The following is a 14,763-nucleotide window of genomic DNA, read 5'->3' as shown; positions in this document are numbered from 1 at the left end:
CTGCCCACCTGGGGCTCTCTTGCCATGTCGGAGCTCCGAGTAGAGCGCTTGTTTTGGAAGTCTCGTATTGGGCATGTGGACGATGTGACCCGTCCATCGGAGCTGATCGAACGTGGCCAAAGCTTCGATGCTGGGGATGTTGGCCTGAGCAAGAACACTGACGTTGGTGCGCCGATCCTGCCAATGGATTTGCAGGATCTTGCGGAGGCAGCGTTGGTGGTATCTCTCCAGTGTTTTGAGGTGCCTGCTGTACATGGTCCATGTCTCTGAGGCATAAAGCAGGGCGGGTATCACTGCTGCTCTGTAGACCATGAGCTTAGTGCCGGGTTTGAGGTCCTGGTCTTCAAGCACTCGCTTCCTCAGGCAACCGAAGGCTGCACTGGCACACTGAAGGCAGTGTTGGACTTCGTCATCGATGTCTGCCCTTGTTGACAGTAGGCTCCTGAGGTATGGAAAGTGGTCCAAGTTGTCCAAGGCCTTGTCGTGGATTTTGATAATCAGGGGGCAGTACTGTGTGGCGGGGGCAGGTGGTTAGAGGTCCTTTGTCTTACGGATGTTTAGTGTAAGGCCCATGCTCTAGTACACTTCGGTGAAGGTGTTGACGATGGTTTGGAGTTCGACCTCCGAGTGAGCGCAGACGCAAGAGTCGTCTGCATACTGTAATTCGACGACAGAGGATGGGACGACCTTGGATCTGGACTGGAGGCGACAAAGGTTGAACAGTTTCCCGTTTGTTCTGTAAATTAGCTCCACTCCTGCAGGGAGCTTACTGAGGGTGAGATGGAGCATTGCAGCAAGGAAGATCAAGAAGAGCGTTGGTGCGTCTACTGCAAAAACAAATGGCAAGTATTCATTTAACAAGTTGGTCATTTCCTTATTGTCCATTGTCAAATTATCTGATCATTATCACATTGCTGTTTGTGGGAGCTTGCTGTGCACAAATTGGCTGCCGCGGTTCCTACATTACAACAGTGACTACACGTCAAAAAAAGTACTTCATTGGCTGCAAAGAGCTTTGAGACGTCCTGAGGTCGTGAAAGGTGCGATATAAATGCAAGTCTTTCTTTCCTTGCATCTGCCTTTAATGGAACCAAATTTCCCCTCACCACTCTCTTTCTCTTAATGGGCCGTATTTTCCGATCGGAGGCTTCCCAGGTGTGGAAGCCTCCGATCTAGAAAAAATCTACGGACTCCAGAGATCCGGACACTTCCGCTCCTGGGCCTCTCCAACTGGAAATGTGCAGGGCCCACATATCCCAGCGGTGCATGCGGTTCGCAAATGTCCCTGTGATCACGTGGACCATGGGGAGCCAATAGGAGAAGGGAATCTCCAGATAGAACTGTCAAATATATGAATGGAGATCAACCCAAAAACACAGTAAAACATTAAATATATATTTAAAAAATCACATTTTTAAAATTAGTTGAAATTACAATAAATGTAATATTTTAAACAAAAATTTAATTTTTTGAAAAAAATAATTAATGTTTTTTACGGGACTAAAAATAAACTTACCTTTTTAAAAGTATTTTTAAATGATAAATGAGTGAAAAAAATGTTTTTTGAAACTTTTTTCAACTCTTATGCTAGTAACAGCAGGCCTTATGCCTGCTTTTACCAGGCGTAAGATTTCTAAGGGTTTTCTGTGGGCGGAGGTTCTGCAGAAAGCGGAACTCTCCCCCCACAGAGGCCCTTCTCCAGGGCAGGCGTCCGATCTGTCAAGGGGATTCTTGACGGATCGGAAATGCCGGTTTTCAGCGCATGTGCTTCACATGCCTGAATCCGGCATTTCCGATGTCCCTATGGGTGTGCACACAGCGCGTACCCACCCATAGGGATCGGAATATCCGGCCCGATATATTTATAAAAGAATTCTCCTGTTAACTTTCATATTCCCTTTTTGCTCCTCTTATCACTTTCTCATTATGAATTACAGTCTGCAGCCAATGAAACTTTCATCCCATGAGTCTAGACTGGATAATGAGCCCAGGTGTCAGAGGTACCACTGCACCAGACCTGTGCTGCAGTGAACCTCTTAGCCATGAAGACTGCTATGCTGCTGTGGCAAAGGATGTCACGTGACAAAAAAGTGAATGCACCAAACACACTCCAACTCCCTCATTCAGATTAATGTGTCAATTTGAGAAGGCTTCTGGCATTATTAGCCCATTTCCCCCCACATTTTTCTTCATAATAAAAAGGAGAGTGTATTAATGGCCTGGCTCACACTGTGTGGTGAATTGCTGAAAATAAATAAATTGAAGGAAATTGTACGCGTGACCTGGCCCACACCCTGCAATGTTACTTATTTTTGCAGTGTTGTAAAGCATATAAGAAAATGATGTCAAGTTAATCTTTAGAAGATGAAGGCAAAGTATGAAGAAATGCGTCTGTCACTGTTCAAATAATATAGTATATCCATTGCTTGATGTCACTAAAGGACCCTCTGCTTTATTGCTGTCTGGAAATCAGGGCTGGACTGCTCAAAAATGATTAAGTCCTAAGCTATCCAATTCTTTATTCCAGATTCTTGCTGGGCGCAACACAACAGAATGGATTTTTTTCCGCAAGTTGACCTAAAATCTGAGAAAATACACGGGGTTTAAAATTAAGGCGGAACTCAGGAGCTTCAAGTGTATTGACGTTCATTCCCCTGTAAGAGCTGCTTAGTTAATTGAAAACGAAAGGCAATCTTAAGGCAACAAATAAAAATCAAACGAGTAATATGAGTGATCTATTTGTATACCAGAAGTTCTATCACTCTTATATAAGGCCAAGTGACAGAAGCAGCTGCATTCTCAAATTCGGTATCACTTTAACTGACCTCGTCAGCAATTACAAAAGCGATGCACTCTCTGCGGTGTACGGAGCTCAGCGAGAAGGCTTGACTTTATTAGTTGTAAGTACATGTGTCGTATTTAGAAAATGACATTGCTGCTCATATTTTTATCGCATTGATTTTAAATACTGCTTTGAGCAACGCAAGTGCTGTTGATGATTATTAAAACGCTTCAGCGTTAGAGTAACCAAAACTCAGTCATGACTTGATGCAGTGTTGTTCATAGCCTTAAACATTTTCATGCAAAGGTTTTACTAACACTTTAGAAATTAATGAATTGGTTCTTAAGTGATGAAACTATGTAAAGGAGATTACAAATGGCTGCTTGATGTTGAGTAAACCCCCAGGATTCTATATTATTTTATATTATTCCGTTTTTTTATGGCTGAGTAACCTCCTATACACTGATATATATATTAATTATTATAAAAGTTGATACGTAATTTTTTACAATTGGATGACACTCAAGCTACAGCTCGGCCTTTCTTCTATTATTCCTATCTTGTGTTGACAATAAACAGCCATTTCTCATAAGCAGAGCAAGGCTGGGAATTTCATTGGAACTGCTCCCATTTTCCACCGCCCTCACCCCGTTTATCTGGGTAAATAGGGTTTCCACTGTACTTCTAGTGAGATTATGGCTGCGGAGCGGGACGGCTCTCAGGAAATTCCCGACACAAGACCCTGATAATCCATAAGCCTGCACCCATATACGGCAGCTGGGGAATTTAAATTCAGTTCATTAAATAAATCTGGAATTTTAAGAAAAAAGCTAGTACAGGTAGACTATCCTTTATCCGAAAACCTCGGGACCAGCCGTGTTTCGGTTTGCGGAAATTTTCGGATTTCAGAAGGTATTTTATAAGACTGGGAAATTTGTCGGGGGTGGGGGTCGGGGTCGGCAGGGGGGTCGGCGGGGGTCGGCGTCGGCGGGGGGGTCGGGGTCGGCGGGGGTCGGCGTCAGGGTCGGCGGGGGTCGGGTCGGCGGGGGTCGGCGTCGGCGGGGGGGTCGGCAGGGGTCGGGGTCGTGCGCACGACTTACGCTGAATGAAAAAACTTTTGGTTTTCAGAGGATTTCGGTTTTCGGAAGTGCGGATAAAGGATACACTATCCCTTATCCGAAAGGGTGGGGGTCGGGGGGGGGGGGGGAGAAAAGAATATCGGACAGGCCGCTGCAGCTATCGGACGGGCCACTGTATTGTTGGGTTCACTCTCCTGGTATACCTCCTTCACACTGCCCGGCTCGGTCTGCAATCTCCTACCCAGGAGGGAACTCAGTGACCCTCTGCCCTGCTCAGCGTAAGTCGTGCGCCACTCTGGTCATGTCGTGCGCACGGCTTACGCTGAACAAAAAAACTTTCGGTTTTTAGAGGGTTTCGGTTTTCGGAAGTTCGGATAAAGGATAGTCTACCTGTACCAGTAATGGTGGCCATGTAACCCATCTGGTTCACTAATGTCCTTCAGGGAATGAAACTTGCCATTCTCACCCGATCTGGCATAGTGGTTAGCACTGTTGCCTCACAGCGCCAGGGACCCGGGTTCAAATCCGGCCTCGGGTGACTGTCTGTGTGGAGTTTGCACATTCTCCCTGTGTTTGCGTGGGTTTCCTCCGGGTGCTCCGGTTTCCTCCCACAGTCCAAAGATGTGCGGGTTAGGTTGATTGGCTATGATAAATTGACCCTCAGTGTTAGGGGGATTAAATACGTGGGGTTACGGGGATAGGGTGGGATATGTGTTGGTGTAGGGGTTACGGGGATCGGGTGGGATATGTGTCGGTGCAGGCTCGATGGGCCGAAATGGCCTCTATCTGCATTGTGGGGTTTCTGTGATTTCTGTGATCTGTGATATATGTGACTCCAGACCCACGGCAATGTGGTTGACTCTTAACTGCCCCCTGAAATGGCCTAGCATGCCACTCAATTGTCAAGAAGGCGGCTCACCACCACCTTCTCGAAGGCAATTAGGGATGGGCAATAAATGCTGGCCTTGCCAGCGATGCCCACATCCCATGAATGAATGATAAAAAATATATCTACATGCCATGTGTGGGATAATGCATCCAGACAATTACTCCCTATAGTACATCAGAAAACCACCCACTCCCATCGGGTCGGGATTTCTTGTGGAATTAAACAAGGGCAGAAATCTGGCAGAACTCGGTTCCCCCATTTTCTGACCTCTCCTCCCCACCCCTCACTGGATTTCAGCCGGAATTGCACCATATAAAATTGTGCAATTTCTACCCTCAGATATCTAACGTTTTGCGTACTACCACGCTGTGCATTCTTAGCTTTAAAACTGGTAAGGAATAAAAGTTAGATTTGCGGGTAAAGGAATGTGTGTTATGCATAGAATAATGGACACAGTCAGAGAACTCGATCCTGAAGCACCGGATACCATTTAATACAAACAAAATGTGGTTTCTTCAGCCATGTTCGTCAGTGGCCCTGATGTTATCCCTTACATGGCACAAATATTTATATTGAAGAAGAAGAAGAAGACTTGCATTTATAGCATGCCTTTCACGACCACAGGATGTCTCAAAGCGCTTTACAGCCAATGGAGTACTTTTGAAGTGGAGTCACTGTTGTAATGTGGGAAACGCGGCAGCCAATTTGCACACAGCAAGCTCCCACAAGCAGCAATGTGATAATGACCAGATAATCTGTTTTTTAGTTATGTTGGTTGAAGGATAAATATTGGCCAGGACACCAGGGATAACTCCCCTGCTCTTCTTCGAAATAGTGCCGTGGGATCTTTTACGTCCGTCTGAGAGAGCAGACAGTGGATCCTCTGGCTCACCATGAGCAACACTGCAGGAGATCATCATAAAAAATGTACTTGTATAAAATACACAAGCCTCACGGTGGAAGCTCTGCCTCATGACATTGCTTATGGGCAGTCAAGAGTATGGTTGTGATGGTTAGCTGTGAAAATGAAGCTGTGATGAACCTATGGCCAAGTGATCTAAATAGGCACACCCTGAAGTCAATTAATGGCTAATTGTTCAGCGAAGCTTCTGTGGATTTGAGTCTGATTTTATCTGCAGCTCATGGCTTTGGGGAGAGGCTGCAATGCCCTTGAAAGCCTGTGTTGCTAATTTCAGGAAAGCAGGGGAGAAGATTACTAAAATAAAATAAAATATTTAATAGATACTTTACTGTTTGTTGCCTTGTACCATCAAAGGGGAAGGTGATGATGTTGTTCTTCTGGGTTACATATTGAGTAATGTTGAGAACTCAGATCTATGTCATAGATATTGACTGGATGACTGGGCACCATACTCGAGGAAGGATGTCAAGGCCTTAGAGAGGGTGCAGAAGAGATTTACTAGAATGGTACCATGAAAGAGGAAGTTCAGTTATGTGGAGAGACTGGAGAAGCTGGGGTTGTTCTCCTTAGTGAAGAGAAAGTTAAGAGATGATTTGATAGAGGTGTTCAAAATTATAAATGGTTTTGATAGAGTAAATAAGGAGAAACTGTTTCCAATGACAGAAGGGTCGGTGACCAGAGGGCACAGATTTAAGGTGATTGGCAAAAGAACCAGAGGTGACATGAGGAAAAACTTTTTTACACAGCGAGTTATTGTGATCTGAAATGCACTGCCTGAAAGGCTGGTGGAAGCAGATTCAATAGTAACATTCAAAAGGGAATTAGATAAACTCGTGAAGGAAAAACATTACAGGGCTATGGGGAAAGAGCAGGGGAGTGGAATTAATTGGATAGACCTACCAAAGAGCCTACACAGGCCTCCATCTGCACTGTATTATTCTATGATTCTAGATTATTTCAGCAACTTGCATTTATATAGCAGCTTTAACACAGTGAGATATTCCAAACTGTTTCACAAAAGGGAGGGAGAATAGTCACTGAGCACCCTGTAATCAATCATTGATTATCACTAGGTAACCTTACAGTTATTGTATCAGAACTGTTGGTCCTTTAGTTTAGATGTCATGACATAACAACTACTCAAAGTCTCCTGAGTCACACCGACCGTGACAGAATAACATGGTGAAAGGGGAACAAAACTATCAACAATCATAAAGAATAATTGAGGCTGGAAGTGATTATGAGACTAATATCACCAAAGAGTTCAGATGACACTTATCAATTACTCAAATTTACTTCCTTCCTTGGTGACATTATTGTCTCATATCTCCAGGTGTGTATTATTCTCTGTATGAAACGTCATTATATCATTGAGATAATAATGTTTTAAAGTATTAACACATTTAAAGATATAACTGAAATGTGTTATCCTGTTGTAAAATCATAGAGAAACATGACTATGGTACACTGATTAAAAGAACTTTATGAATAGCATGTTTTATTTATGAGCCCTGGGCTAGGTTTCATTGTTCATAATGAGACATATTCCTGTTCTGTTGAATTGATAGAAAACCAATGATTTTTCATGTTCAAGCCCAGCCACCAAACTGAAAGAAAGAAAAGGCTTGCATTTATATAGCGCCTTTCACGACCACTGGATCTAACGATGGCCCTTTCAGAAAATAACATTTTGGGTTACAGTGTATGAGTAATTTGAGGCGTGACATGTGGTAAGTGTAGCGTGCGTGGAAGGAACAGGTGACTTTGGACCTATGGTTTCCAAAGCTCTCCATTACTGGGGTTTTCCTTGCATCATGTCTGGGTCTGTTGTAGACTTATTGCCATGATCAGTTAACAATTCCATTATCGTATCATGCGACTACCAGTACGGTAGAAGGCGGACAAGATGGACCTTGGCACAAAAGCAAAATACTGCACAAGCTGGAAATCTGCAATAAAGCCAGAAAATGTTGGAAACACTCAACAAGTCAGGCAGTATCTGTGGAGAGAGAAGCAGAGTTAACGTTTCAGGTCGATGACCTTTCATCAGAAGATGGACCTTCGTCTTTTTTCATCTAGCAGGTCCTAAGATCCTATGTTCCTGCTTTACCTATGCTACCTGGAGGAGGAGGCAGAAGATGAACAGGAATGATGTTGAGTGCCAGGGTGATCAGGCAACATCAGAGAAGGAGGTGTTGTATTTTCCCATACCCTCATAACTGCACCTAATGTCCCTGGAGTGCATAGCTGAACCTATCAGAGATCAGTGCATAGAAACGTATAAAAACATAGAAACATAGAAGATAGGAGCAGGAGTAGGCCATTTGGCCCCTTGAGCCTGCTCCGCCATTCAATGCGATCATGGCTGATCATCCAAATTCAGTACCCTGTCCCTGCTTTCTCCCCATACCCCTTGATCCCTTTAGCCTTAAGAAATATATCCAACTCCTTCTTAAACATATTTAATGAATTGGCCTCTACTGCCTTCTGTGGTAGAGAATTCCACAGGTTCACCACTCTCTGGGTGAAGAAATTCCTCCTCATTTCTGTCCTAAATGGCCTACCCCTTATCCTTAGATTGTGACCCCTGGTTCTGGACTCCCCGACCATCGGGAACATCCGTCCTGCATCTAGTCTGTCCAGTCCTGTCAGAATTTTATAAATTTCAATGAGATCCCCTCTCATTCTTCTAAACTCCAGTGAGTACAAGCCCAATCGACCCAATCTCTCCTCATACGTCATTCCTGCCATCCCAGGTATCAGCCTGGTGAATCTTCGCTGAACTCCTTCCATGACAAGAACATCCTTCCTCAGATAAGGCTACCAAAACTGCACACAATACTCAAGATGTGGTCTCACCAAGGCCCTGTACAACTGCAGCAAGGCATCCTTGTTCCTGTACTCAAACCCTCTCGCTACAAAGACCAACATACCATTTGCCTTCTTAACCGCCTGCTGCACTTGCATGCTTACCTTCAGCAACTGGTGCACAAGGACACCCAGGTCTCATTGCACGTCCCCGTCTCCCAATCTATTGCCATTCAGATAATAATCTGCCTTCCTGTTTTTGCCACCGAAGTGGATAACCTCAGATTTATCCACGTTATATTGCATCTGGCATGCTTCTGCCCAATCACCCAACCTGTCCAAATCATCCTGGAGTTTCTCGGCATCCTCCTCACAGCACACATACCCACCCAGCTTTGTGTCGTCTGCAAATTTGGAAATATTACGACTAGTTCCCTTGTCTAGATCATTAATATATATTGTGAATAGCTGGGGTCCAAGGACCGATCCCTGCGGTACCCCACTAGTCACAGCCTGCCACTCGGAAAAAGACCCGTTTATTCCAACTCTTTGCTTTCCGTCTGCCAACCAGTTCTCTATCCAAGTCAATAGCTTGCCCCCAATCCCATGTGCCTTAACATTACACGCTAATCTCTTATGCGGGACCTTATCGAAAGCTTTCTGAAAGTCCAGATACACCACATCCACTGGTTCTCCCTTATCTATTTTACCAGTTACATCCTCAAAACATTCCAGTAGATTAGTCAAGCACGATTTACCTTTTGTAAATCCATGTTGACTTTGTCTGATCCTGTCACTGTTTTCCAAGTGCTCTGATATTACATCTTTTATAATGGACTCTAGCATTTTTCCCTACCGATGTCAGGCTTACCGGTCTGTAATTCCCCGTTTTCTCTCTACCACCTTTTTTGAATAGTGGGATAACATTAGCTACCCTCCAATCCATGGGTACTGTTCCAGATTCCATCGAATTTTGGAAGATGATCAGCAATGCATCTACTATTTCTAAGGCCACTTCCTTAAGTACCCTAGGATGTAGATTATCAGGCCCTGGGGATTTATCGGCCTTCAATCCCATCAATTTCCCTAACACCATTTCCCTACAAATACTGATTTCTTTCAGTTCCTCCCTTTCATCAGACCCTATGTTCCCCGACATCTCTGGGAGGTTATTTTTGTCCTCCTTTGTGAAGACAGAACCAAAATATGTATTTAATTGGTCTGCCATTTCTTTGTTCCCCATTATAAATTCCCCTGATTCTGACTGCAAGGGACCTATGCTTGACTTCACCAATCTTTTTCTCTTTACATATCTATAAAAGCTTTTACAGTCAGTTTTTATATTCCATGCAAGCTTACTCTCGTATTCTATTTTCCCCTTCTTAATTAATCTCTTTGTCCTCCTTTGTTGAATCCTAAACTGCTCCCAATCCTCAGGTTTACTGCTTTTTCTGCCCAATTTATATGTCCTCTCCTTGGATCTTAAACTATCCCTAATTTCCCTTGTTAGCCATGGTTGATTCACCTTTTTTGTTTTATTTTTATGCCAAACTGGGATGAACAAATTCTGTAGTTCATCAATGCGGTCTTTGAATGTTTGCCATTGCCTATCCACCGTCAACCCTTTGAGTGACATTCCCCAATCAATCCTACCCAACTCGTGCCTCAGACCATCATAGTTTCCTTTATTTAAGTTCAGGACCCTAGTCTCTGAGGCAACTACTTCATTCTCCATCTTAATGAAGAATTCTATCATATTATGATCGCTCCGACCCAAGGGGCCTCGTACAACAAGATTGCTAATTAATCCTTTCTCGTTACATAATACCCAGTCTAAGATGGCCTGATCTCTGGTTGGTTCCTCGACATATTGGTCCAGGAAACCATCCCGTAAACAGTCCAGGAATTCCTCCTCCACAGTATTGTTACTAATTTGGTTAGCCCAATCTATATGTAGATTAAAGTCACCCATGATGACTGCTGTGCCCTTATTGCATGCTTCTCTAATTTCCCTTTTAATGCCATCCCCAACCTCTGCATAACGTTTTCTGCCCCTTGGTATTTCTCAGTTCTACCCATACAGATTTCACATCATCAGAGCTAATATCCTTCCTTATAATTGTGTTAATCCCTTCTTTAACCAGCAATGCTACCCCACCTCCTTTTCCTTTTTGCCTATCTTTCCTGAATATTGAATACCCCTGGATGTTGAGTTCCCAGCCTTGGCCACCCTGGAGCCATGTTTCCGTAATCCCAACCAAATCATATTCGTTTACCTCTATTTGCGCAGCTAATTCATCAACCTTATTACGAATGCTCCTTGCATTAAGACACAAAGCCTTCAGGCTTTTTTTTTTAACGCACTTAGACCTATTAGAATTATTATTTACTGTGGCCATGTTTGATTTAAACCGTTGATTTCTCTGGCTGCCACTTTTGTTTTTCTCCTTCCTATCTTTTGCTTTTATCCTTGTTTCCCTTTCCTCTGTCTCCCTGCTCAGGTTCCCAACCCCCTGCCATTTTAGTTTAAACCCTCCCCCAGAGCAGTAGCAAACACTCCCCCCTAGGACATCGGTCCTGGCCCTGCCCAGGTGCAAACCGTCCGGTTTGAACTGGTCCCACCTCCCCCAGAACCGGTTGCAATGCATTTGGAGACTGAGGTCAGAGAAATTTGGGACCTCCAGTGAGAAGACGTGGAGCCATGGTTCAGGCTAGTTACGCTCTCCTTGTCACTGTAAAAGTGATAACATGCATGAGGAACATTTCAGGAGGTAATAGAGGACATGGCAAACATCAACTGGTCTGCAATAATGACAGGTCAGAGAATCACTGCTCCAAGAGTTAGACAGAGTCATCAAATTCAACATTGATCAATACCACCTAAAAACACTGAGAAACTCCCACCAATTATCATAACAAAACGAAACAGAACTCTGAGCCAGTACACAAAGAACCATCACTTGCAGTGCTCTAATACGCTTTATTTACATGCAAACCTATCTATTTGCCTACCTCTAAACCCTCTCCCCACCATGCCTACCCCTCCTATAAGTAGGCGTCTGTTGTGTTCTACTTTCTATCCTTCTGCCTCTACCTGGCGTGACCACTATAACAGGACTAGGGCTGTGGGGGTTGGTAGTTGAGTCCCTGATTGAGCTCCTGGAATCAAGATGGCTCAGGCTGTGACTGCCTCTCGGGGGTGGGTGGTGGCGGTGGGGTTGGGAGGGCAGTGGCCCTGCTCTGCGTGCTCTCAGGCTCAGCAGCAGTTGATGGGATGGGGGGGGGGGGGCGGTGTAGAAACACAGTTGGTTGTTGGTGCTGCAGGTTGGAAAGCATGTGGCATCCACCAACAAAGATCCTATTCCCGCTCTGATCATGCCTTCAGTGTGATCTGATCGGTGTGATAACTGAGACAATAGCATTGGTCACACTCCTGAAATCCGTGATCTTGTCTCTCCCCATTTGTCCCAGCTCTTCCATTAGGCAGTCCATAGTGGAGGTCAGCCCAATGCCTGGTTGTCAGCAGTCTGGGCATTCATGAGCGATATTGAGACTGGCAGCAATTGCTGGGGACTGCACCACAGACTCTCACTCACTCCAAGGCAATCTGGAAGCCCTGTATTCCTTGCAGTGTAATCCAACACATGCGGCTAGCAGATTCCGCTGCAGTCGCAGTCATACGCCAGAAACATTCCCTCAAAACTGTAGCATCTTTATCCACCTCCTGCCTTTCCTACTGTTCCCTGTGCCAAGTGCTTGTACCCGAATGGCATTGCGCAGTTTGGCTCAAAGCCAAACTAAAACTATAGTGCAATGCAACCTGTATAGTATATATATATGGTATATATGTTGACCACTTAATTAGTCTTATTGACATTGCTTGCTTAATGCAATGGTGTATTATCTTGAACACTGTCAATTTTACTTTTACAGGTCACCAATACGTAAACCGTGGAAAAAATTATATAGGAACCGTAGCAATTAAGGATGGGAATTTGTGCGTCGAAGACTGTTTCGAAAGAAGAGCTAAGAAAATCAATAAAAAGGAAAGGACCAATTCCTTCAGAAGATGAGGAAGTACTTTTGGTTGCTGAGATAAGGAGCCAATTGAAGACCGTTTACGGTTACAGCTCTTTGGGGTTAGCAATGATGGAAATGACAGAAATCCCTGAAATTATTTGGCAGGTAACTGAAGTAGAAAAACTCAACGTGTCACATAATTTCCTTCTCAGTATCAGTCCTGGCATCGAGAACCTTCATAATTTGGTCGTACTAAATTTGCTGGGAAATCAATTGGCCGCTTTGCCAAAAGAAATTGGAATGTTGAGGAAACTGAAGGTTCTATTCGCTGATTGGAATTGTCTCAAAGAAGTGCCATCAGAACTGAGCCAGTGCAAAAAGCTGCAGGTCCTGAGCCTCTCACACAATGTGATTTCATCTCTCCCCGAGAACTTGGAGGAACTGAGAAAACTGGAAAAGCTCAATTTAAGCAACAATCGATTGGTGCAATTGCCCACGTGTGTCTACAGGATGAGAAGATTAACTTTCTTACACATAGGCCACAACAAAATTGAAAGTATTTCTGAAAGTGTTGGGCAACTGGAAAACATGAGGATATTTATTGCAGAGAAAAACAGGCTTCGATTCCTGCCCAAATCAATCTGTTTGATGAGACCCCTTAAACTGCTCAATGTGAACTATAATGACATTGAAAACCTTCCCACAAACCTCCCCATGCTGACTGAGTTGGAAAGGATAGCCTGCCATGCGCTAGATACGGGGCTTCACGTCAAACGTAACCCCCTTGCTAAACCACTGGCAGACCTTGTAGAAGAGGGGCTCGAACCTCTCTTTGATTATTTGAAACCCAAAAGGGACAATAAATAAGAACTCGTTTCTCTTTTGAGCATCTGAAAGTTTATGGCCTGGAGGGCTTGAGTACAATTTGAGCCTGTTAGCTGTGGAACTTGCTCATGAACATGGACTGCATTCTTTTGAGTCACAACATGTATTTATCATGTGTATGCACCTACTATACTTAAGAAAATAAGTTTGCAGAGTTATGACTTAGGGAGCTAAACTTACCATGTATAGACTTTCAAAAACTCAGAATAAATTCAAAACAGCTTTTCTTCAATTTAACAAAGATTGTTTATTTTAAGGAGATGTGGTTTTTTTTTGTTTGGTTTGCAAAGTATTTTCTGGGTGTAAGCACATATTCAATCCTGTTTTCACCACAGGTTTACACCATCCCTGTGTTCCACCTGATATGCTACATAGGTTATTCTTGTACAATCTTGTATAAAGTGACCTCTGCGTTCTGCGTGAGAACAGATTTGGGCCAATTTTCTTCTCAGCCGTTACAGGGGTGTAACATTTTTTGAGAGATCAAAGTACCATTTAAATGTAAATCTTTCTTAATCAAATATCTACGTATATATATGCTGCTAAACAGTAACTTATGATGAATAGAGTATGGGCCTGGAATTTGCGGTCGGGATGATGGCTGTCATTCTGCCTTTGAAATTGACCGCAGCTTCGGGAGTTGCAGGAACATGGGGAAATCCCAAAGTTGCGGCCAGCCATTGGCAGCTCCGAAACAGGCTGCGCTGTGGATCCCCCACAGAGCCGACAATCTGTGTCATCAGCCAAATCATTGAAACTGGCGAAAACTTTGGCTCTTCCACAGTAATTACGCTGTTCAATTCCCCACTATAAGTTAGACCCAAAGGGATTAGATGTAACTAGGGTTTTAACAGAATAGTGACCTGCTAAACAAAGGGTAAGGGCTTGGAAAACTAATTTTAATGTTGTGCCGTGTGAAATTTGTCCATTTTAATAAAATGCCTTTTCCCCATGTGAGAGCCCCAATCTTCCTTTTGCTCTCGCTAACTATTTACAAAAGTTAGGGCTAGATTTTCAGTCGCTTGCGCCAGCAGTTAGCGCCTTAAGAGAAGTGATTTCCGGGCGCTATGCGTGTAGCGCCCGGGCGCAGCGCAGTTTGCGCCCCGCCCCAAATTAAGTTGCCCGTTAGCGCCGGCGCAAAGTTTAGCGCCCGCCCGGATGCGCGCGCAGAAAATGACGTCACATCCTCGTGCATCGCCCTTTGGCCGCCCCGATTGCAAACTTCAGTCGGACCGCCCCATTGTGCGGCGGGCGGCCGGAGCGTTTGGAAAAAGGAACGCAACACAACCAGCGCGGGCCCCGGGGGGCGCTAATTAAAGGGAACGTCCTCTCCAGTATAAAGGCCAGCCTTTTTTCAGAAAACAGTCTTGTGCAACAC

At 44.3% G+C, this 14,763-nt stretch overlaps 1 protein-coding gene across 1 annotated transcript; it reads left to right on the top strand.

Moving 5' to 3' along the window:
* The first annotated feature begins 2,795 nt into the window (after positions 1–2,795).
* LOC147114603 (uncharacterized) lies at positions 2,796–14,339 on the top strand. Its single transcript, XM_085992395.1, has 2 exons — positions 2,796–2,900; positions 12,414–14,339. The coding sequence occupies exon 2, from the start codon at positions 12,468–12,470 to the stop codon at positions 13,365–13,367; it is 900 nt and encodes a 299-aa protein (XP_085848521.1). The 5' UTR covers positions 2,796–2,900; positions 12,414–12,467; the 3' UTR covers positions 13,368–14,339.
* The last annotated feature ends 424 nt before the right edge of the window (positions 14,340–14,763 follow it).

The sequence above is a fragment of the Somniosus microcephalus genome, chromosome 7 (genome assembly GCF_052327205.1).
Source record: "Somniosus microcephalus isolate GS21.2 chromosome 7, FLI_Smic_1.0, whole genome shotgun sequence".
NCBI lineage: Eukaryota > Metazoa > Chordata > Chondrichthyes > Squaliformes > Somniosidae > Somniosus > Somniosus microcephalus.
This window is presented reverse-complemented; position numbering and strand designations above follow the sequence as displayed.